The 24,851-nt window shown below is 40.9% G+C and overlaps 1 protein-coding gene across 6 annotated transcripts in view; it reads left to right on the top strand.

The window, feature by feature from the left end:
- Positions 1-5,820: 5,820 nt before the first annotated feature.
- Positions 5,821-24,851, top strand: part of MFSD6 (major facilitator superfamily domain containing 6) — a 29,241-nt gene continuing 10,210 nt past the window's right edge. For 2 of the 6 annotated variants that reach the window (XM_040068837.2, XM_040068841.2), the window contains exons 1-3: positions 6,100-6,201; positions 14,242-15,839; positions 20,829-20,926. In XM_040068837.2, coding sequence (XP_039924771.1) covers positions 14,296-15,839; positions 20,829-20,926 — 1,642 coding nt within the window. In that variant the 5' untranslated portion in view covers positions 6,100-6,201; positions 14,242-14,295. Of the gene's footprint in view, positions 5,921-6,099; positions 6,202-8,445; positions 8,634-14,241; positions 15,840-20,828; positions 20,927-24,851 lie in introns of those variants that run through there. The other 4 variants (XM_040068839.2, XM_040068838.2, XM_058421247.1 and 1 more) reach the window with 4 other exon arrangements.

The following is a 24,851-nucleotide window of genomic DNA, read 5'->3' as shown; positions in this document are numbered from 1 at the left end:
TAGCTGTGTCCTTCAATTTGGAAAAAAAGTTTCTATTTGTTTCACAATCACTTTTGATCAGAGATACTGCTCTGAGTCCCAGTGTAACTGAAGTCTGTGTCAATCCTCTTCCTGAGACTTAAGTACTCAGGTCCTTGTTCTTTACAGTGAGGGTATCATCTCCAGAGTTTGAAAAGGGCATCAGTAAATTGCTCATTGTTTTCACACTTTGAGGGGAGGGTCCCATTTGAAATCCACCTAGAAACTAAATTCAACTACTAGTATTGCTTGGATGTTCTCCTATTAACCAAGAAATTAAGAGATCAACCCATGAGTTATGTTGGAGGTCCTGGGAGGAAATACAGAATATAAAGATCTATATGCTTTCTGAGGGAAAAGAGGTTAGATGGCTTGACTAACTGTGACTCCCTTCTGTATGAAAAGTGACATTTACTGCTTTTATTCACACCGAGGCAAATTCAGCTCTAAAGAGAGTTAGATGTGAGGCCTCTGAAGTCAGCAGCTAGCCTTGGTCCGAATTTGGTGCAACGTATTCCTCAGTACAAGAGTTTATTTCACTGCTTGTGTCACTTAAATTTACAGGTATTAAACAAAAATGCCTTAGTCTTGGTTTAGGTTTGCAAAGCTACATCGTAGAAGATCTAAATTTAACCAGGGAGATAAGACTAAATGACTGTACTTGCATCTGCTTAAAACAAACAAACAAAAACCAGTTCAGGTGAAAAGTGCTCTAAGTTATCACTGGAGTTTTTTAAGCCATATAAATTGTGAGAGCTAGTCCTTGTATTAAAGGAGAATACATAGTCATGTATAAAATCAAAAGTAATTTTCTTGAATAGTCTTTCCATATGTAGAATATGGAACTAAAGGAAATCAATTAAGACTTCTTTTGGTCAGGGAATATTTTGCCATGCAGTGATATGGTATTTCCTCTAAAAGCTATTGTCGGAAATTCAATTTTTTTTTTTTTTTTACAAGCTGAGAACACAAACTCCCATTGACCTCAAGTCATTGACTAGTAATTAAGAAAGCAGGGATATCTGACCCTGTATTTCTTTTGTGGATGTAAAGGGCAATAATAGTAAAGAATTTCTTGCTTGAATGCTGGTATTTGCTAAACCCCTTGTTCTCAGAGGGGATAGAAGGAAGTTCCTGGGATCAGACAGAACTGGTCAGTTTGCTGTCCCGTGGTCACACAGCTGCAGTCATCATCAAACACATGAGGCTCAGTAGGCACTTGGTACACTCAGAACACGTCATAAAACCCATTTTATGGGTTTGTAAAACATTTAGTAAAACATTTGTTTTACTAAAGTCATGTAGAAGTAAGGACTCATTGTGCAGGGACATAGTGGGCATAGGAGGTAGGAGGATGTGTCATATTCTTAACTGCTTTGCTTGCCCTCCTCATTTTGCATTTTAATTTTAACATTTCTAGTGTTTATTTAGAATAAGATGTACAAGCATGTGGGAGCTGCCCTTTTAAGTTTTAAAAGCTGAATTTCTTTCTGGGGACCCCAGAGGGTCTAAGTAGATCCATCTCTAAGCTCTGGCCAGTTAAGCTTCCTTCCCTCTATGAAGACAGGCCAATGCAGAATTCATTGCAGGTTCAATGGATAAATTGCATAAATTGTCTCTAGCTCCTGTCTGGACTACAGGGTCAGCAGGGCTTTCCACATTTTCCAGACTGGAGAATCATGACAGGATCAAGGACATCCATATTTTTGCATCTATTCAATGGTATCAGTGTTGTCAGCAGCCCAACTTAAACATTTACTCTGTGGACAGCAAAACCAATGAAGCTGTATTTCCTACAGGTTTGTGTATTTGTATTTTTACAAATGCAAATTCCTTGCATTCCCTTGCGTCACCGCTTTAAATGTCTCACCTGTCCTTTTTCTCCAGTTCCCTCCTCTATTCCCTTACCTGCCTCCAAGTTCTCCACTGCTGCTCAGGCACAAACAGTGATTCACTGGACAAATGGACACTGGAAACTGTGGAGTTCCTGCCCTGGAATTCCTCCCATGGAGGGCACTGTCCTGCCTTTCTTTTCTGCACTACGTTGTAGGAACACACTGTGTTGTCGGAACTTAATATTTGTGCCCAGCAAATTTAATATCTGCCAGAGGGTTCAAAGGTCTTGAGGTGAAGAAAGGTGGATTACTGCATAAGCAGACACCATGCAAAGACAAATCTGAATTCAAGGGGAAGGAAGAAAGAAAAAAAAAAAAAAAAAAAAAAAAAAAAAAAAAAAAAAAAAAAAAAAAAAGCCTATCCAGTAGGAAAAATTTGGTGTATACACACAGATTAAAGATAGTCACAGTATACACAGTTTCTGTCTTTGGTTCTGTGCACTGCTCTCCCTTTGCTAATGAATGTAAATGCTTCTAAAAGTGCTGGATTCAAATTCAGAGGAAAAGAATACTCTGCTTCCCTGCCAAACCGGACAGACCACTGCACTGGTTGCCTTGCTGGCTGTGAATATTTTGTCCTTGGTTACCATTAACATCGCTGCAGCTGTGTATGATTTGCTGATTCACTTGGTGACTCTTTCTCAGTTCCTCTTTTGGGATTTTTCTCTAACTGGTAATATAAGTGCTTTTAGTCTTTGAAGAAGTAAGGAAAAGTCACACTGTTCTTCATACTAACTTAAAGTTTTCCCAGATTTACCCAGGGATATGTACAAACTGATGTATTACACAGAACTTCCACAAGAGGAAGAAATGAATGTCATAGTTGCCTTAATACAATGCCTCTCCAGGCAAAGGACTGACTAAAAAAAGTAGTTTTCATGTTATGCAAAATATATTAAGGGTCTCATGGAAAAGAACTGTTGACTTCATTGTATTCTGGAGCAAGTCCTAGCAGCATAAATCTCACCTTCAGCTTATCTTTCTAATCTGACTGATGTAAATTATTCTTTTTTTTTTTTGGCTCACAGTTAAAAGCTGCCAAAGGACAGCAGAATATTTTGGAAATTCCTGATATCAAAGTACAGTTCCAGCTTATTAAAGAAACCAGTAAGTCTTCCTAACATTAAAATTTAACCTCCTAGAAACTGTATTTTCCTTATTTCCCTTCTAACGTAAGGAACAAATCATGGAGTCAGATGATACCACCTCGTCCTTTTCAAGCAAGGTCTACTATGTTCAGCTATGTGCAGTCCTAGCAAGTCTTTGTAATTAATTTTGTTTATTTTACTTTCAAAAGATAATTACTTTGCTCTAATTTTTCAGTTTATTTAGTCCTTTGTTTCAGACATTAAATTTGGTTATTTTTTTTTAAACCATTAAACATTTGTAATTATTCTTGGCAGGCATTCTCACCGTACAGTATATATAGCAAAGTTGTATGGGGAACACAAATCAAAATCTTTATAAAGTGACATATGCATTGAAACAAAATCCCACAAAAACCCATAGGCATGGATAAATTAACCCAGGTGTGTGTTTGTAGTATAGAGGTTTTTTATATAGCATATTCGTGTATGATTTATATTCATTTTAGAAAGTATTACTTCTGAATTTTTGAATATCCAGTGGTCATGTACATATTTATTAGTGTGACTCCCTTAGCTAAGAGAAAATGATTGGGTTTTGGTATATCACATATGTCTCATTTTACTATCATTCAGAGGTTTTTGAAAAAGAGGTGTTTCAATAATTTGAATGGATTTTACACTTGACTCAGCTTTTTATTTTGTTTCATACTAGCAACTATATTAAAAAAAGAAAACGTTATACTTCAAGTAACTTAAAACTACATTTCCTTTTCTCTGACAACTGCTTTGACTAGAAATATTTGTTATAAAGATACATTGGACAGTTTGTGAGCAGCGCAGCAGTTTATCCATTTTTCCTAATCCTCATTTTCACAGCTGAAAGAACTCTCTGAGCAAGTTAGTAATTTGTAACAGGCTGCAATCCAGATGTTTACACCCAGCCTGGCTGAAAGAAATAACCCTGCAGAGCCCCTACTATGTTCAGTTCTGCCCAAGCTAGAGCAGCTTGTCAGGCTGGAATAATGCGGTTCTGTGCTCAAGCTTTTCACAATGCTCACCTCACCACACTCAGTTGGGGATGGATTGGGCTTTTAAACTCAGTAAGAAAACATTTTATATATAGAGATGTATAAAAACATTGTACATCACTCTTTATTGGTCACATTCTGTTCTCTGGTCCTCAGCTGTAATTTCTTGTCCTCATACCAGGTTATGCAGCACCCTACAAAGAAATGTTTGGTCTTAATTCCTCTATTCAAAGAGCATTTAAATATTTAAAGTAAAAAAAAAAAAAAAAAAAAAAGTTTAGGAAATTATCCTGGCACCTCTGACACCAAGTAGAAGGAAGGGGATGATTACAATGCAAGCAATAAAAAACAAACCTACAAAAGGAAAATCACATCTCCAAGCAAGACTGCAGAAGATGGTCACATTCCTAGTGGGATGGGCAACAGTGAAGTTATCAGAGTAGAGAAAAATTGCTTTTAAGGCTTCAGCAAATGTAGTTTGTGACTACAAAGATCTGCTTTTCCTTTTTAGTTGACAAACAATGACTGCAAATTATTTGAATTACATGTTCTCCCTAAAAGCTTTTGTAGTAATTTGCCAGAATAGTCTCCATCAAGATGAAATAATTTTGTTTGGAGCTTAGATCTGGTTTATTACAGTGACATTTTGTAATAAACCCCCCACTACACAAGCTGATAATTGTCTGTCTCTGGATTCTGCAAGATTACAGGAGGTCTGCACTCCTGCTCTCAGACGCGGTTTCTCTTTGTGGTTAATTAGCCGTGGGGGAGATTCTCAGAGATGACAAATTCTGAAAATCCTTCCAGAGACAGATGATAAACAAGCCTTCTCCTGCCCCAGGTCATCTCCCCTAGGAAATTCGGCTTTTGTCTCCTGCCTCCTTCAGGAGAAGCCTTTACTGCAGAGGTAGGCAGGATTTTAGTGGGACGCTGTCCTCAGCGGTGGGTGAATCCACATGCCGAGACCGTGCCCCGTTGGCATGTGCCTGTGGGCAGGGAACAACCTGGGGAGAGCACTGCGTTCCGTGCCAGCTGGAGTCCCTTTCGCTTCCCTGAGAACAGATTAAATGGGTGGAATGCCTGTCGTGCCTCTGTTCGTCTACCTCAATCACGCACAGTTGTAGTTTTCTGTCAATTTCTTCCCTTGGGCAAAATAATGCGAATTACGTTTTATTCTTTGAAAAAAAAGGGTGATCCTCCCTCAGAAAGGGGAGGTGCAAAATCAGATGCGAGTAGTAAAGTGTTTGTTGTGGGGTATCCCAGTTAACGATGTCTGCAGTCAGGTCAGTGTCCTGGGCAGGAGCTGCCGTGCTGTGCCACTGGGAGCGATGGCCAGTGCAGCCTGCCCGCTTTATCGACCTGCTTGGACCAGGGCCCAGTGTGAACTCTTGTGTAAAGAACGCCACCAGTTAAGCTTAATCCTCAAACAGCTTCAGGACCTCCTGTTCGATTCAGGGCTGATAAACACCCCAAATCTCTGGCTGGCCTTTCACTTCATGACGATTCCCCTTCTTTAGTTTAACGCCGCTGACCTTTTGATATTGCAGCGCGACTCAGCTATTCCTCAAGAGTTACCCTCCCTCCATTTTCTGCCTCAGCAATTAGTGTGGGGCGAAGTTTATGTTGTTGTTTTAAATATTTAAGGAATTTTATTTGTGTGCAAGTCTAGATAGAAACTGTTACCGGAGAGGTGATGCCAGTGGCTGTGAAGGGCACTACAGTAATTAATTCTTGATGCTGTAATACGCGTTTGGAACTTGTGAGGAGCAGGAAGCGCTCTGAATGTCATTCGGCTGTTGGGGCCCACGAACGCTTCCCAAGCAGTGTTTTTAAACGCAAGGCCCTGCCCGTGTGCCAGCATCGGCGCGGACTCGGCAGGACGACACGGGCCGTGAGTGGACGCGCTGTGGCCGGGCAGGGGCACAGGGACAGCCGCGCCAGGCCGGGCCGGGCCGGGCCGCGGAGGCGTTGCCGGGCGGGTGCGCGGCCCCCCCGCGGCGGGGCGGGGGGCGGCTCCGTCCCTCCCCGCAGCGCCCCTGCGCGGCGGCGGCGGCGCGGCCCTGCCGGGGGGGCGGGAGGTGCGCGGAGCCGCCGCCCGCAGCAGCCGCGGCGGCAGGGAAGGGGCTGCGATGCTCCCGGCCCGGCGCCCCCCCGGAGCCGCCCCCGGGCGAGGTGAGTCAGCGCGGCCCCGCGGTGCGCGGGGGGCCGGGCCGGCGGCCGGGGCCGCCCGGCGGGGTGCCGCCGCCACCCCTGCCCGCGCTCCGCGGGGACCGGCCCCGGCGCGCCGAGCCGCTGTGAGCCGCCGGGCTGCGGAGGCCCTTCTCCCCCGGCGTCTGTCCCGGCACCGGCTCCAGCGCCCTCCCACCGGGGCGGCGGGCCTCGTCCCCGCAGCCGCCCGGGATGCTGCCGGTGGGCCCGCGCCGCAGCTTTTCCCCGGAGGCGTTTCCTGCCGCGCCGTCAGCTGCGCCTCCGCGGTGCCGGCCGGTTGTGTCAGCCCTGACGGCTGCCGTGGTGGGTGCCGGCCCGCTTCTCCCGAAGCTCAGCATTTTGGTGGAAGCGTGCTGCGGCCAAGCCGCGTAATGAACCCTTGCCCTCCCCGGTGCCAGGGTCCTCGTCCCGGAGGTGGCCGCTGGCCCGGGCCGTGTCCCGCGGGAGATCCGGCACAAGCATCCCGCGCTTCTCCTTGCCGCCAGCATCCAGGCGTGGCGTTACGCGTGGCTGTCACTCGGATCCAGAGCCCTTACATCCTTAAAATACCATGGGGTTTAGTAAGCGGGTTGTCGGTCGCTCCTCTGTTTATTGGAACAAGCGTAGGAACAGATACTTATTTAGGAAGTGTGTGCTGAAGGTGCCATAGCTGCTACGGATGCCTGCGATGTTCTAAGTTATATAGAGTTTACAATCCGTGTCTGTTCAGCAGCTCGAAAGTTTTAACAGCAGGCTCTTTTTAAATGTCGTGTTAATGAAAAGTGCAGTGTTGAGGAGTGATAAACTTAGACTGATTAACTAGGGCAGAAGAGAACAGCTGAATAAACATAGCCCTGAAGTATTTCAGTAAAAACTTGCACCAAACGTTATTACATTACTAAGATATATTATGTTTTGTCCACTAGTTAGTAATGTCTAAGGAAAGAGATTACAAAATGCTAGTTTTCTAGACTGGTTATTTTTTGTGTGTGTTTTTTTGTTTCACTGGGTAGAAATCGTGGACAGAGGTGGCATGTATTTTGTTGTTCGCATTCTCTGAAGAAAGACCCATCAAGGAGTAGAAGAAAAGAAAACAATCATCCCTTTAAGGGTGGTATTTGTAGTCATAAATCCAGTAAAAATCATGAGAAGACTTAAAAAAAATGGGAACAGGTGGAGTGAGAACATGAGAGTAGAAGTTGACAATATGAGGACCTAATGGGAGGAAGCTGTGGTTTATCACTAACATAGCTGGTATTAGGGCACAGCTTGAATGCAGCCTAAAATCATCTTCAGCTACAGTACAGTGGGCCTGAGTCTATACAGCAGTGTGGGAAATGGTGACATGATCCTTCTGCAGATGTTTCTCAGTTGGTCCCGGAGGCTGGAATGGCCAGGAAGGCCTTGCTGTCTTGCACCAGACCAGGAGTGCCGCTGCTGCCAGGCTTGGTGGGACAGCTGGGTGCCCGTGCCCCTCCCCAACGCTGGCAGCAGCGTGCTCCTGGGGTGCTCTGGGCATTTGCCTGGTTTGTAGCTGAAAGCACACGTGGAAATGACCATCGTTAATCAAGTGTAAACCTTGGAGGCGGCTGACAGATTGAAAAGTGGTTAAAAAAACTGGAGGCTGATACCAACTAAAAGCAAACTCTTTAACAAATAGAGTCTACTCGGACACCTTAATGAGCACACATGAAATGGAAAGCAAGATTGGAAAGCAGGAGTCCTAGGATATGAGTTTAATGGTTTTTCTGTAATAGATGAGGATTCATAATATTCTTACTTACATTAATATTAATATAAGTTAATTATATTAATATTAATCTTACTTATATTAATATTAATACTAGCATTATTACAGCAACTTCAGACCTATATTAAGTGCATTAAACCTATTATAAACCTGATCTTGACATATTTCAGACATACTGTTATCTCCCAGTCTAATTGACTGAATGTGTCAGTGTGTAGGGTTTTTATATCCATATTCAAGAAGCAGAAAAACCTATAGCTCAATACATTAAGTAAGTGCATATCAGCAGCACCAAATAAAGCAAATTTAAGTGCTAAGTGCTGTAGAACAAGGTGGTTTCACTTTCATGGAAACCCTAATTATGATGGTTAATGTTACAACACTTGTGTCTTGCTTCCCAGCACCAAGTTAATTCACTCTATGTGACTTACTTCTGATTTTATAAATTCAGAGTCAGGTGCTCATGCTGGGGCCTCACAGGAGGAACTGTTTCCTTTAGAGAGCAGGGGATGATGTGGGGCAGGTGGGCCAGCCTGTGGGGTTTGTTCTGGATGGCTTGGCAGGGAATAGCCCATCCCAGGGCTCCGCCTAGAGGTTGGCTTATCCGGGAGAGGCTTGGGAGCGTGATGCAAGAGTGAGGGAAGTCTAGGCACTTCTCGGTCATGATGTAAGTTGTTTGCATAACATTCTCCTCCTTTTTGGCATGGATGTAGGTGACAGCGCCAGGCTGCTCCTTAGGGGTTAAACTTGCTTGAAAATGGAAAGCATGGTCTATTATTTATGGCTATTGCAGCAGTACCTTGTAGGCCTGCTGGCTGCAGGGCTTCGTTCTGGAGGCACTGCACAAATGCCATAGCAGAAATCTGGTCTTTGATCCAAAGGTTTTGTATCTTGGATCTATGGGATGGCAGGGGGCCGAGGAGGAGGTAGTGTGCATGAGCTGGGTGAACTCATGGCAGTTTCACCAGCTGCAGGATGAGTGACGTGAACCTTTGTATAGTTTTCAAGTCTCCTTCTCTAGCAGGCCTGTTCTTGATCAAACAATACTTAGTGACTTTAAAAAAATAAGTGTTTTGAAGAAACGTGTTTTCTGTTAATGGATTTTAAAGTGTTTGTATGAAAACTTCATGTGGACTTTAATGTATTTGCCGCAAAGTGAGTTTTCTAGTCAGTGAAAGTCTGGAAGGGGTCAATTAAAATGTGATACCATTCCAACTGGTTTTGATTTATCTGCACAATGCAAACAGCAAGCTGGCCTGCTCTGTTCCTACAGCTGCCTGTTGTTTGAGAGATTAATTGATCATTCCTGTTCTGAGTATGTTTTCTGAGACTTTATAAATATAAATCTTCTACAGTGAGTTATTTTGTTAGGCATTTAATGGGTTAAGCCTCTGTTGATAGTTCACGCTGTCTTCTCATGAACTGTCAGGAGGTTTTTGTTGGTTTGTCTTTTAACATTCACATACATCCAAACCCGGATTTTGAGTCTCTGCTTTGTGAGTCTTAATGATAGTTTTAATACTCAAAGCCTAGTGAATGGAATATTTATGCTGCATTAAACTTTATTTTAGAACAACAGTACACTTTCACCTCAAATCTAACTTTCTCTTGGTCTGTAATGAAGTTTCAATGCCTGGTTCTGTAAGTACCATGGTATCTTCTCTGAGAGGTTTAGGGATTTGCTACCCCAGTCTGATCTTTTGATTGACTTTTTTTTTTTTTTTTTAATTTGAGACACAGTTCAAAGCAGGGCTTTTTTTTCTCCAAAGTTTTGGGATGAGTGACTCCAAGGGGAAAGCTGAGATTTTAGTATACTATATTATTATTTTTCTTTGTTTCTTTTATTTTCTTTGTTTTTATTCTTGTTACATCAGGTTATCTTTAGATTAGCTTTTTATCCTTTCTGATCCTGAAATCCTGTTAATTATTAGGAGAGGCAGACTAAATGAGGATCGATTTAAGAAATAAAAGCAAGAATGCCAAGAAGATACTTAACTAAATGTAGAATACCCTCTTTCTACCTACCTGCCAAAGAGGCTTATTACAGTCAATAAAATGACCGCTGCACTGTCATCACTGAATTTCTTGGGACAAATGGTTCTTCCTCCATTCTCAAGACAGCTGCTCAAAGGTGCAAGTCTGCAGGGAAGTTGTTGTATCTGCTTGCAGGAGATGACTGGATAAAAAACATGTTCTAGATGTAAGGGCTCAAAAGTGGATTTTGGCTTGCTGGAGGAATAAATATTAAAGCAGGTGACAGCAATCTGTATCAGGAAACTTAGAAAAAATAATAGCCTATACTTGCATTAAAAAAAAAAATTCCTATCTGTGCAAATCTTTAAAGGAGAAGAGCCTTGTGTTTAACAAGTACATTTTTTATATCTGTGGAGAAGCTAATGCACTTGAGCATAGAGAGGTTCAGAGTATGTGTGATCTCAGACTAATCCCCAGTCTGAGGGAGATGGATTGGCCACGCTTCCCGTGCAGCTGTGAGCGAGGGATGCACGCTCCCAGCCCGGTACAATGGGATCACGGGCTGGGGGGAGATTGATGCGTCAGGCCTCAGTGAGGTTTCTTCCCACTATAGCCTTGTAGGGCTGATGGGATGGTGAGGGAGGGCTTGGTTCCCTGTTTTGAGTTCTGTAGTGGTTTGGAAATGTAAACCTCTGTCAAGATAAAAGCTTGTTTGTCAGCTGGAGGACCAAAGTGCTTTCTCGCGACACATGTGCTACTCTGCTGTGCCCTTGCTACGCCTTTTCCCTTTCCCTTTGCAGGGTTTCTCAGGATTCTTGCAGAAGTTCTTTCCAATTTACGTCTTAGGGCTTTCTTGTGTGTTTCTGAACCCTAAGTTTGGGGGAAATAGCTCCAACCCGTTACTCCTGTTTTTAGATTGATGGTACCTCTCTGCGAACTCTCTGATCTCATTTGTCCTGGCTGAGCTGATTACATTCAACAGGCTTCTACCAGAATGTTACGTTCCTTTCAACTTCAAATGAGCTAAAATTTATATTTGCTCTGAAACCCATCTGTTAACTCTCTTAACCTTTGTTCCTTAGTCCTGTTCTCTGTTGTTCATTTTAAACTTGCCAATTGTGCTTGTCTTCTGTCCTCCTATTGTCTTGTGCATTAGAAAAAATTTTTGCTTAGTAAAGATTCAGTATTTGAAGGCAATGGTTAAAATAACCTTCTCTGAGAAGTATATTGGTTTTTCCATCTGTCTAGTTTGCTGCACATTCAATCCCTGACTGGCACGGGGTTTTGTCAGTAGAAGGAAAGCCCCATAGGTTCAGGGGTTTTGTAGATTTTTTTCAGTAACAATGCTACTTTGTTCATTTTCTCGTTTTCAGTAATTTATTTTTAGAATTTAAAACATTTCTTAATATGACTTTCAAAAACTTGTCTCCTAAACAGACTACTGATCAAAACAATAAAGAATGCCATATGGCTCCTACCACTCTTGATGCTGTTATATTTCTGAAGAGTATATTCTCTATTATTAACAACATTCAATGGAGCTCTTAGTGTAGGAAAATATTTACTGAAATTATTGTGGATTATACTTTTCCTAGCTTTCTGACCCAGGATGTTCTAGTCAGAATAGCAGGAGTGGATCTTTTGGATTATGCAAATGCAATGTGTTAGAAGATGAATGCTGAGGCCGATATAAATTATGGAGGGGGGAAGAATATGCAGCAACTGAAATGTTTTAAAGATTAACAGTATCATAATTTCTTATGTAATCGCTATACAGACAACATATGAAATTGAAATTCCACTTCAATAGAAAAGGGAAATGAAATTTAAAAAGATTGAATACTAATTGCTCTAAAAGCCTTCAGTATAATTTATATGAAACCAGATGGTTCAGAGCTCATATATAGGAATAAGCTTGTTTAAATCAGGATGATTTCAAGCCGTACTTACAAAGAAGTTGTCCTAAAATATCTGCATGGTTGAAATGTGAGTTCTATCTTGTCATGTCTGGGGAACAGGAAATCTATTCTTCAAAAGTAAATGCTGCAAAGCTCTGATGCAGCAAGCAAGCAAGTTGCTGTAAACAGATGAGCATATACTGAAAGCTCAGTTACATCCCCTTGACATAAGTGGGGCCCCGCACAAGATCTGGAGTCTTTGTTGTCAGAGAAAGGCAGGGCATGAAGAAAATAAGAGCACAGATGATGACTGATCTAATTTACTCATTAGAAGGGCTTGTTTTATGGGTATAGAAATGAGCAAAAACCCCACAGTTCCTGTCAGGTTGGATGTGGCTGGATAAACCAAAAATTGCAAGAGCTCAGTAGACAGCTGCTGGGTTTTGGTTCATGTGGCTTTTGATGGTAACAGGTAAGAGCAAGAAAATGTGCTTTCACATTTGACTGTTCTAACAACTTAATTAGGACTGTCTAATCTTTTGACAGTTGAAATACTTTTTTTAAAAATTTAATCGCATTGTCTCTGAAGAAGCTGGAGGAAAAAAAACCTGAAGTCTCTGTGTATGTGCTGGCATGGTTTTCATTTACTTCTGACCTTGAATACATTAATATTTAAGGTTCTAAGATTTGTATGTACCATTTTCTCCCTAAGTGAAATCAGAGATCCTCATAGATAGTATCCCATAGAAATGACATTTAAAAATGAAAAACATACACAAACCATATGAGTGTTTGAGAGTTTAATGATGGTGTTTTTAGACACGTCTTTCACTGAACTGTGTAAGGTTTAGATTATTTTCATGAACTGCTGTTTTTAGAAACATCTATGGCTTGTTGTCAGCTGTTACATATATGTTGAATCAATAGGAAACAATTAATGTTACTCTCATTTCTCTTATTAGCCTTTGCCAGTATTAAATAATCCATTCCAAATCCATTGGCAGTATTAAGTAATGATGAATTATAATTAATTTAAAGGCAGTGAATATATTGTTGCATGACTAATTTTAAGGGGATGATACTGTGCTTTCAGATGAGTAATGAAAGTCTTGTCCTCTTCTACTTGGAATAAAGTGCAGACCTGCAAAAAAATACTTAGCATAGAATGGTATGATACAGAATATTCTGAGTTGGAAGGAACTCAATGGATCATCCTGTCCAAATTCCTAGAGCAGGTTCAGATCATAAATTGGGTGCTCTTCGAGAAATTTCAGCTTCTTCTGGTTCTCTTTTCAAATATTGGTCCTTGAAAAAGTTCCTCTGTGGTAGTAATACTAACCCAAACAGCAAAGGGATAACAAACCCAAAATATTTTAAATGTTTAACTTTCTCACAATGAACATGAGCTAATCTTACTAGGTTAAATTAAAAGGGAGAGAGCAAAAATAGCTTTTTAATAACAATTTGGGGCTGATAGCCTGCTGGCAGAGCTGGTTTTTATTCTTTGAAAGGAAGCTTTTCTTAGCTAGGCTAGTTTATTGGAATGGGTTGTTTTTAAATGTGAAAGCTGGTTGGTCACTCAGTCTAAGGAATGTTTAGTTTATTTTTTAGTGTTGCTTATCAAATTTGCAGGCTTTTCTGCAGAAGATAAGCACAGGCAGCTGCAGTGCTGTTACCTCCCAGTCCACCTTTTCTCAGTTTCAGAATTTGACTTGGAGATATCTTTATAGGACTTCTCTCCATTTCTTTGCTCCCAGGTCTTTGATATTGTTATTGTAATTTTGATCTTAAAGCCCCATCCTAATTCCCACCTCTCTTCCCATTCATCCTAGAAGCTCAAGCCTCCTATCAATTTCTGTTCTGGTTGTGGAGTGCTTAGAAAAATGTATTTCAAGAGGAGACTGATGAGCCTTTTGAAGGTTTTCATGAAGCTTTGGATAATAATTTGTTTTGATGATCAAAATAACCTGGATATATGTGGCTGCACTGCTTAATTACAAAATGATGACTATCTTTTGGCATTGGAGGGAATACTGGAAATAAAGCAGTTAGCCTTGGGGGAGAAAAGTCAGCTTGAAAGAGAAGACTTGCAAATGCTAGAACTTAATTGCCACAGTAACTCTGAATATATGTTATTCTCTCTTCTAAAGATGAAAGATGTTTTATTGCACAATATAAAAGCTGCTGTTGGGAGAACTTCACAGAATTGGTCATAAAACACATTTTTATTGATGGTACCATGTACCACTAGTCTAGACAAATGGCTTTCTCCACCCTAGATACTGCATTTATTGCTCAGGAATGTTGCTTACAGGAAAGAAGCTGTCTTTGTCCTTGATGGCTGGCATTGCAGGTCTGCTCCCCTGTGGTACCTTAACCACCTTATGTTTTATATGTTCACAGGGTAGCCCTAGTTCCTTGAGAGTCCACCAGATAGTGGATGCTTTGTGGTAAACCATGGCAACTGATGATAAGGTGGCCATTCTAACCGACGATGAAGAAGAACAGAAGAGAAAGTATGTGCTTGCTGATCCTTTCAATGGCGTTTCCAAGGATCAAGACTTGCCACCCAATAATGAATCCCCTTCGACAGAGACAACCACTGTCCTAGATGAAGAGCTGGATTGGTTAGAAAAGCACTGTGTCAAAATAAACAACGATCTTCTGATCTCAAAGGTCTTCTATTTTTTCTTCTATTCTGCGTATGGCTCTCTCTACCCCTTGCTGCCCGTGTACTACAAGCAGCTGGGTATGACACCCAGCCAGAGCGGACTTCTGGTGGGCATCAGGTACTTTATTGAGTTTTGCAGTGCTCCCTTCTGGGGAGTGGTGGCAGATCGCTTCAAGAAAGGCAAGATCGTCCTCCTGTTTTCGCTTTTATGCTGGGTTTTGTTTAACCTGGGCATTGGATTTGTGAGACCAGCCACCTTAAGGTGTGTACCAAAGGGCCTTCCCCCAGCACATCCCACCAACTCAAGCAGCCTTTTAACAACAATTCCGCAAAACGCCTCCATGTCTTCTCCACTTACCACAGTGAGTGCTGCGTCCCCGAAAGTTCGTGCGAGGAGGGACCTAGTTGCTTCCAGTCCGGTCACTTCGGAAACAACAGGGACACCTAATCCTGATACAACATTCTTGGTACCTACACAGAGCAACGATGAGGATTTTACCTTGGAAAACAGTACCCATTTGATTTTGAAAAGCTCCACCCCTAGCCCAGCCTCATCAGGGAACGCAACGCCGAGCACCACCCCAGCTTCCATCAGCACAAAGCCAATGCCTTCTGACCAAGCTGTGCTCGTTTATGATCAACAAGAAGTAGAGGCTATCTTTCTACTCATTCTGCTGGTTGTGATAATAGGAGAATTTTTCAGTGCTTCCTCTGTTACCATTGTGGACACCATAACTCTGCAGTACCTCGGCAAACACAGGGACCGCTATGGATTGCAGCGTATGTGGGGGTCTCTGGGCTGGGGGCTGGCCATGCTCTCCGTGGGAATTGGCATTGACTATACTCACACAGAAGTTACCGTTGAAGGTCAAGGATGTAAAGCTCCAGAGTACAAGAACTACAGGATCGTTTTCATTGTTTTTGGTGTCCTCATGACAATGGCATTAATTGTGGCCACCCAGTTTCGATTTCACTACGCGCACTTCAAGCAAGATGAAAATAAGAGAAAGGAGGTAGAGATCTCACAGGTGGACAGAAATGCCTCCAATGAATCTTCAGATAACACTCCTACCAGTATGAGCCAGTCGCATTCTTTCAGTTTTTGGGACCTAATTAAACTGCTGTGCAGTGTCCAGTATGGCTCCGTGCTCTTTGTGGCCTGGTTCATGGGGTTTGGATATGGCTTTGTGTTCACCTTTCTGTACTGGCACTTGGAAGACCTGAATGGCACCACCACTCTCTTTGGAGTTTGTTCTGTGCTCAGTCATGTGTCTGAGCTGACTGCCTATTTCTTCAGCCACAAACTCATTGAATTGGTTGGTCACATCAGGTAAGATGGCAGCAAGCATTAAAGAGCTATACAAAAAATGGTGACTCTGGGCCTCAGCCTTTGTGCTACAAAGTAAAACTCAAGCTAGTCCTGCTCAGTTATGTGGCTCATATGATGAATTTTTCTGTAATTTTAAGAGCTGAAATGCTTGCTTTGCATTTGAGTTGCATGTTAGTATGTGCTTTATGCCTGGCACCATCACCTTTTGCAGACGGTTCCAGAAGATATCCTTGGTCCCTGATGCATCGCTCTGTTTGAGATCTTTACAAATTGCCGCCCACTCAAGGGTTGTCTGTTTTTCAGTCTTTTTCTTGTGGGTGGCAGCATTCTGCAAACCTCCTGCTTTAGCCTGGTCCCCCTTGCAGGGCAGTTTGTTGTCCCCACAGTAGCCTGGAAGGGTGTCAGCTGCAGGCTGAGAGGGGAGAAGCTGTGCTGAGGAAACGAGGTGAGCACCTCCTGTGTACGTGGCCTCGTAATCAGACTCTGGGTGTTGGCATAATGAGGTTGCAGCCTGACAGTGTCACTTACCAGTTCAGGGCTTCCTCTCCTCCTTTAGTTGCAGCAGTGTGTGTCAGCTATGAAGTGAGATGGCTGCAGGGCTTGTCCTGTTGTTTTTGCCTCGTGTCAGTGGAAGCAACTGCTTCCACCATATTAGTAAATATTAGTTTCCAGTAAATTCAGTAAATTGACTTCATTTCTGCATATTCTAAATCCCTCTACTACTCAAGTGCAGGGGAGGAAAGAAAGGGAAAGCCTGAGTTAATGAAGCTGCAGAGGTTTTTTTCTTGTGTTTACTCAGGTATTCTATGCACCTAAGCACAGAGCAGTGTGTTGTTAGCATCATATCCTTTCCAAATGCCCAGTTTATAATCATACAGTTCTTGAGATGTAAGTATTTTTAAGCTGTTTGCACTTTTTTTTGGTGTATTCTGTTCTAAGGTTTTGCTTTTTGTTTTGCTTTTATTGGGATGAATATTTTTATTCATTTGACCTCTTCTAAAAGTGTTTGAGATACTTAGCACAATAATTTGAGAGATTACTTAAAAGATGGAGTTCTTTCTTACTTTAAGCTGAGGAGGATCTCTTTACTTAGAGCCAGTCTTAATCTCTGAATTTGACAATAATTAGTAAGAGAAAATGACACCTTGCATGCAAAGCCTGGAGAAAAGATACGATGATGGAGGAGTGGTGAGAACAGATCAGTCTTGATAGCTAAAGATAGCTTGGGTATGCTCTTTCAGTGTATATTATAGTACAAATTCAGGCTTAGACTTGAACTAAAGAAAGAATGAAAACCAAAAGAGTGGTAGGATTGTGAATAAGATGAAATAGAAGGGATGGGAGCATTGGCCAGGGAGAAGGATGATGTATGGGATTAGCTCCTTTTTGGGGGTTTTTTGGTTTTTTGGTTTTTTTTTTTTTTTGGCACTGCTAAGCCTGTGAAGCCAAGATTGGATCAGGATTAAATTGTTTAAATACTAGTCCCTGTTTGCTATGAAACAGCATTCTACATACCTACACCTGGGAAATGCACATTAGTCCTATTATTGTTATCTAATGCTTACTTGTGTTTAGTCATCACAGTTTGAGATGACTCCTCCTGGTTGCCTGCTGCCTTGTACTTTCTGAACTTTGTATGTTTGAGAGGAGGCAAGCTTTTTATCTTCACACCCCCCCCCCCCCAAAAAAAAAAAAAAGGATAGAACTTCATAGCTCATCTTCTTTGACAGTTCTGTATATGTGTTGTCTGCTGCCTCCTAGTGCAGATAATTATTTTCCTATTAATAAGAGCCAATAGTCTCCAACTCCATATCCTTAGCCAGAAGCATTTGGCATTGATATTGTCTTATTTTTTAATAGCTCAAAATTCCTTCCTTCTGAGCTGTTAGACTTCTCGATGTAGACATTCTTTCTGCTGTATTTGAATATTTATTATTCAATTTTTCTTTCTGTGCTGGGTGTTTGAAGATGGGCATGAGTACCAGAATAGCATGCGTTGTCACAGTAGCAGGAAAAAATTCTGTTGAATGTCCTTTGTAGAACTACAAGAAAACAGGCTTTGCACCTTCTCAGACAGAAGCTCAGTTTCCCTTTTCGAGTCTTATAAATCTTTCTGTTTCTTTGTGGTGGCATATAAAACCCTTAAAACAGTTTGAAGCCTCATGTTTTCACAATATTTTAAAACTAATGCTCAAATTATTGTCCAAACGTTTTAGGCATGACTGTATTAGGTATGTGCTGATTAAAATGCCCACTTTCTGACTTCATTAGCTCTGCTATTCATATACTTGTGCAGTGCATGTACAAGTTTCTTTGAGGGGATATTAGGAAAAAAAATTCTTTTTTGTGAGGGTGCTGAGGCCCTAGCACAGGTTGAGCACAGGTTGCCCAGAAAAGCTGTGGCTGTCCCATCCATGGAAGTGTTCGAGGCCAGGCTGGATGGGGCTTTGAACAGCCTGGTCTAAGGAATGGCAGAGGGGTTGGAACTAGGTGATCTTTAAGGACCCTTCCAATCCAAACCATTCTATGATGCTGTGACCAAAAAAAAGAAAAAAAAGTACAAAACTGGTTATGCAATATTTAGACCCCACCTGGTGTAGAAGCACTCAAAACTGCCAGTGACTTAAGAAGATGATGTCAAGCTCTGAAAATAACTTCCTACTTGAGGTTAAACTTGAATATGTTTGTCTGACCACAGTCCCAGCATGTGAGTTTTTATGGGAGGCAGAGACTGGTAGTCATGGCTGTAAACAGCTTAGACTCCTTGACACAAATATAGATTCAGTGCTTTAAATGTTTAACCTGTGAGTTGAGTATGGTGTCTCTGTGGGTACTGTACATAGGATTCATAAGGAACATCTGTTTACATTTTCCATTTAGGTCTGATAAGGAGCCTAAGTGATTATTACAAATGTATTTTTTAAAAGACTCTGTAAATACACAAAAGTTTTTGTGTGACGTACCCCTCCAAAACCATATTTATAGAAATCTTCATAAACTATAATTTACCTAAAATTCTGTACATAGATTCTAACAAATTAAGAGCTAGGATCTGACTAAATTGCTGCTTTTAAACTCTGAATCCAAATCTTTCTGGAAATGTAACATGTTGAAAAAACACAGGTAGGTGAAGTGGCTAGTGATGATGGAAAAGCTCTGAAGCGGGAGGAGGTCACAACTCTGGTCTGCCTGTCCTAGGGAACCGCTGAGATAGGAAGACAGTTCTTGGTGAACAGACGAAGATTTTGCTAGACAAAATGAAACTAAGCTGTCTAGAATTCATCCTAAACAGAGAGGTACACCTGTACTGCTGCTGAGGAAGAGCAAATGTACCTGGTGGGGCCATTCCTTTGTATTCCTGAGAGTATGGGGATCTAACCCTGGTCCTTTCTCACTGGGGAAGGAAGACAGGAGCCTGGAGACCTTGTGAGTTTGGTTACCTTTTGGGCCCGATGTGTCCTAATACATTTCAGGAATGTGGTTGTACATAAGAACCACATTAAGTTGTGGCTATGAAAGGAACCAAGTTATTTGTTTTGAACAGAAGGCATTAATTAAAGGATGAGATGAAATTTATGCTTCACAGCACAAAGAACAAGTTTGTTCTCATTACTGTACAATAGTGAACGTTTTCATGGCTTCCCATGTTTTCTTCCTTGAATGCTTGGGCTTGTGTTGCCTAAAGGCAGCTTAAACCAGCTATTCATGGACCTCACATGTATCTGGAAGCAACACAGCCTGATTTGATGTGTGACTGAGGGGATATGACTTCTGCCAGCTTGCCCTCCTCGTTGAAAGTAAATTTATGTTGTTATGAAATGCACAGGCCTTTTTCAGTATCACTGACATGATGAAAACTATGGCACTGGATTTTTCACTGTCAGCATGTGTATTTGGAGACCTCAGATGTTGACAGGATGCTGTATTTTTGTGATGGCATCTCACTCTAGATTTTCCAGTGGCTCTGTACCTTTTAATTAAATCTCTGTGTGCATTTGTAGTAAAACTAACTGGAAAAGCAACACAAAGAATAACGAGCCCTTTCACAGGGTCAGTGCTTCGCCTTAATTATCAATTCCATTTATTTCACTTATGCCAAACCAGGGTTCAAATAAGCCGTATTTGGACTATAAATTATCCTTGTCCCTGAATAAAATCTTTAAAGGTTGCAATAGCGCCCTTTCTCAAGCTGTAAACATGTTTTCAATTAAGTCTTTGTTTCCCAAGATCCATCTGAAAATGAGAGGAAGATAGCTGGATGAATGAGCACCCCAGAGGGAAGCTATGCTAAATCTAAAAACTGGAAGGGAAGAGTCATCAGATTGAATGTGCAATGGGAAATGCACAAATAGTCTTTGTATTTCATTGTTTAAAAGCTGTTGTAAGAGGTGTTGTTTTTTTTTTCTCAAAATTCTGAGATGCAGCATCTGCTGCTTTTCAACAGGATGGCTAAGTTTTATCCTGAGGCATGTTGTTATAAACCATATTGCTTCTGTGGGATGTGTTTTAGAGTAGTTCTGAGCAGTTTGCAGATACTGGGACTATAAACTTGTATTAATTGGGTTAAAATTAATTCCTTTAATACAAACCTGCTCCAGGCTTTCATTCAAATGGCAGAATGAATCTCTGGATGATTAGAAAAGAAGGTTGTTTGGAAAGGATATTGAATGCACTCAGAAGTTCTCTCTCTGAAACACAATCCCACATTTAGAGTGTGGCATAGAACTACAGAGCTCAGTTAAAAGCTCAGTGGGTTTGCTGTCTCTTTGATTTATTTTTTTTCTATTAGGATTTTGAATGTGTTGAATGGGCAAGAGGAGAGTTTGTTTGGGTGTAGGATTTAAAAGGATATATTTTGTGTTGAGCAAATGCTTTAGGCTGGCAAACCGCATGCATGCAAATAACTTCTAAATCAGTTAGCTATATGATAACATAGCAGAAAGGGAAAGTGCAGACTATCCTGACTTCTTCTTTCTTTATTTTGTTTAGAGTGCTCTACATTGGCCTTGCCTGTAATACAGCACGATACATTTACATCTCATATCTGGAAAATGCCTGGACTGTTCTTCCGATGGAAGTGCTTCAAGGTAAGACCTTCCAACACAAGATCAGGTGAAAGCATTTATCTTATTTTCAAGTGAGCTGTGCCTAAGTAAAAAATCTGGTATTTCTCTATTTTTTTGACCACAATTACCCCAGAAGATGCAGGTTCATAAAACACATAAACCATTACTGTTTATCCTGGGAAATATTTGACGTCAAAAGGGTTGGGTGTACATTTGATTGTGCGCAGTCCTTTGTTTATTCAAACAGAACTGTGAGAGACCGACACACCCTTTAAATAAACAAAGAGACAGAAGCAGAGCTAGCTGCACACCTACTGCAAATCCTGTTTGGTGATAAATGTGAACTTCATTAAAAGCAAGAGTTTGCAGTGCTTGAAAGGATGCCACAAAAACCCTCCAGACATAGTCTGTGTCATTCTGTCTCTGTTAAGGTATTTCAGTTTTACAGTTCCGTCAGTACTTTTAGATTATAAAATTTTTGTCTAAATAGCTAGAGCAGAAGTTCTCTCAATAGCTTTCTCAAAGCTAAGAGAACTTCTTTAAGAGACTTGCCCTTTCACAAAGTTATTTACAAGGACAGAGGTGTGGTCTATTGACAAGTAACTTGAGTCCTGTTTTCAAATCCTCTTGTAGAAGTCTTTAAGAACTTCATTGCAATGTGAAAGAATACATTGTTCTTGCTTAGTTTTCATGACCTTTTTTTGTGTCTTTGTGGTAGGTACCACTTCTCAAAACCATGGAAAAGTGGAACTGTTTTGCTTTCTATTTCTTACAAGAATACCATTTTTGATCATCCTTTTAAAGCCAGTATTTTGGTTTTATACAATAATAATTAGAAATTTTTCTGGAGATTATACTTAGAAGTTTTATTCTTCTATGTGCACCGCAACTTGAATTTAAATTAACTTTTTCTACTATGTTTACAGAAGTCTTTGTAAGCTAGACTTTGAGTTACAAAATGCCATCAGAGAACACTGTGGATCTCTACATACACACAGAGAGATCCATTTGTGTCCTGGCTCCTTAACCTTCCAAGCTAACAAAACCAGTTTATCATATTGTAATTGCCACAACAGCAAGCTTCTGAATTTTGTTATTAAAAAGCCCACAAACCACAACTATTGAAGTGACGCTTCATTGTTCATACCAAGTGTTAAAACAGGAACACGTTTTGTTAAAATAGGAACATGTTAGAAAGAACCTGAAGAATGGGTATGTATATACTCTCACCTGCTCAAACATCTGGGGAAAACAAATGATGAATAGAAAGGATGTTGCCTTTAATCCTGTTTTAAAGATACCCCATATCAAAATATAGGAAAAAAACCCTTGTGATTTCACCAGTACAGCCATAAGTTTGTGCCTGGAAGCGTCCTATAAGTCATGGCCAAAAAAAGAAGTTTCTTTTACTTTGAATGTGGTTTTTATTCTGCTGAAATTTCAATATGAGTTGCACAATACATACGTTCGCCTTTACATAGAGCAAGGCTGTGAGGGAGTGGTTTTGGTGGGGGGTTTGTGTGGCACAATCCCGAGTAATTGAAATTTGAAGAACAAATTAAGGACCTTCAAAATAATACTTTGCCATAAATGTATCTGCCAGATGTTACCCTGTTTAGCCACTGCTGAATCATGGGCTCCTTGGTTAATCTGGCTGTTTGCAGTTATTTATAGTCAGCAAATGAGAGAGCTAAACCCAAAGCAAGCCCACGCACAGCTCCCCCCACCCAGCCCCCAGGTCTCTGTGTTCTGTGTGCTCTTTTCAGCCCGCATCAGACGTCATTTGTTGGTCCCTGATGTCCATGGGTGCCCCGTGTGTGTCTAAGCGCTGCCGCTGCGTTTGTAGGATTCCAGTCATCTCATTCAGTGTTGCCAAACTGGGGATCAAGGTTATCTTTTTAGAAGTATTGTTGACTTCCTCCCCCTCCTTTATTCATTCCCTTCCTGCTCTTACCAGTTTTCATCTTCTCTAGAGTTATTTTTTTCTGCAGCAGTTCCAAGTCCTGTTTCATTGGGCTCTGCTTTCTCTCCTACATAACCGCTGTATTGTCAGTGACAGTAAGAAGTGACATCTCCATGAAATTTCGTGAGGTGGAAGCTCTTATTTTTAAGTGAGCTTGTTGACAGAGGGAAGTGAGAATTGTAGCTGTTTTCTCCATGTAAGGATTAGAAGTATTGAAAGCCAAAAAAAGAGTAGATTGTGTACAACACGTGGGCACCATGTGGGCCATCAAGTTGATGGGTCTTTGAAACCCCTCGGTGAAGTCCTTGTTCTAATTGTGCAGAACTTTTTTCCAGGAAGCTGTCAGATTTTACAAAAACTCCAGTTCCATCAGCTCGAGGGGTTTTAAGGCTAACAAAACCTTTAGTTGACTTTTGTAAAAAAATTATTTTTCTATTTAATATGTTTCTGCAATGCAAGCAGGATTATCCCCATGTGCTGTTGCTGAAGGGCATGGAGACATTTCTGGAAGATGACTCTGCAGACTGTATCTATTGATTGTAATGAGAACCATGCTGTGTTCCAGCTGCTGTTTGTAGCTGGGATGAGGACAGCTCTCATTGCATTGCACTCTCAGAGGAGTAAATGAGGAGATTTAAATTCACTTCTCAGTTCAAAGTTTTCAACCGCTATGCTGTATTGGCTTGCACAGGCAATGTATGAAAATAAGAGCTAGGCCTGAATCTGTAATAACTGAGGATTTCAAGACATCCTTGTGAAGCATATATATCTATATATATTGCACACAAGCAATCTTGTTCATTTGGCATTTAGCAGACGAAGTTTTGCTATGCTGGTTAGCTGCAATTTATTGTTCCAGGGAAGTGGTCCAGATTCTCTGATAGCAGCTAGGCTAGCTCACCAATTTGCATGACAGGAATTTTTTCTAAATTACAAAACTATCTTGTTAACCTGAAAATAAGCTGTTTTCACCTGGCAGTTACTCACCAAACTCCAAAACAAGTACTGTTCTAAGAAGTGGTTCTTAGTGATGTTCCAGCAACACAGTTATGCCTAGAGAGCAGAGTTTAGCCTTTGGCTGACAGTAATTATGATACACATTTCTCATGAAATAAATTTGGATCCCCAAATCTCCGGCTCATGGTTTACGTATAAGTTATCCTAAATTCACTAAAATTACAAGCATCACTCTAGGGTTGCTGCACTTGTTGGAATTTTTGTGCAGATGATGAAATGGTGGTTAGTGGTTTTAGCAAATAATGTCACAATATATATAGTGAGCAACTTCTTTTAAAAAGAATTGTGGTTAGCAGTAACAGTAATCCAGACCAGACTTCTTATGTAAGTTGTGGTAAAAACTGTTCCCAATAGTCACGGTTGTATAAATAATTATAATAAAAATCACATTAATAATGTACACATGCTAAAATAAAAAGGCTGCGCCTTTAAAGGCAAGTGTAGTGAGCTGATTTAAAGGTATGGATTTGTTTTCAGAGAAACTGAGAACACTCTGTTCTAGTGGGGCTTTCACTGCTAAAGATGAAAACATCCAAGAACCTGTTGGTTAAGTTATGGCCTTTTGTGTTGAAACAACCTTAGTTCAAATAATTTCTGATGTGTTTTTTATTTACCTGGCTTTAAGAATTGACTTGTTCCTTGCATGTTTTATGTTAATTGATGTACTTTCTAAACCAAAACCACTTTATCTACTTTAAAATAGCTCTGCTTTGCTATTGGGACAGCTCTTGGGTGCTGTCTGCAATGTGTCCGTGGATCTGCATTAAAGAAATAGAGACTCAGTGAGTTTTAAAAGTCTTAAGCTTTTTGCATAGAAAATATCTGAGTTTTAAAGCCTTAGACTGTAAAAGGTAGGGTAATACAGACACATTTTCATGCAAGCTTTTTGTTTTTTAGCACAGTAATGTACTAATACCAAAACGTTGAGAGAGAGAGAGATGTGTACACACACATATATATATATAT

The sequence above is a fragment of the Hirundo rustica genome, chromosome 7, assembly GCF_015227805.2.
Source record: "Hirundo rustica isolate bHirRus1 chromosome 7, bHirRus1.pri.v3, whole genome shotgun sequence".
NCBI lineage: Eukaryota > Metazoa > Chordata > Aves > Passeriformes > Hirundinidae > Hirundo > Hirundo rustica.
This window is presented reverse-complemented; position numbering and strand designations above follow the sequence as displayed.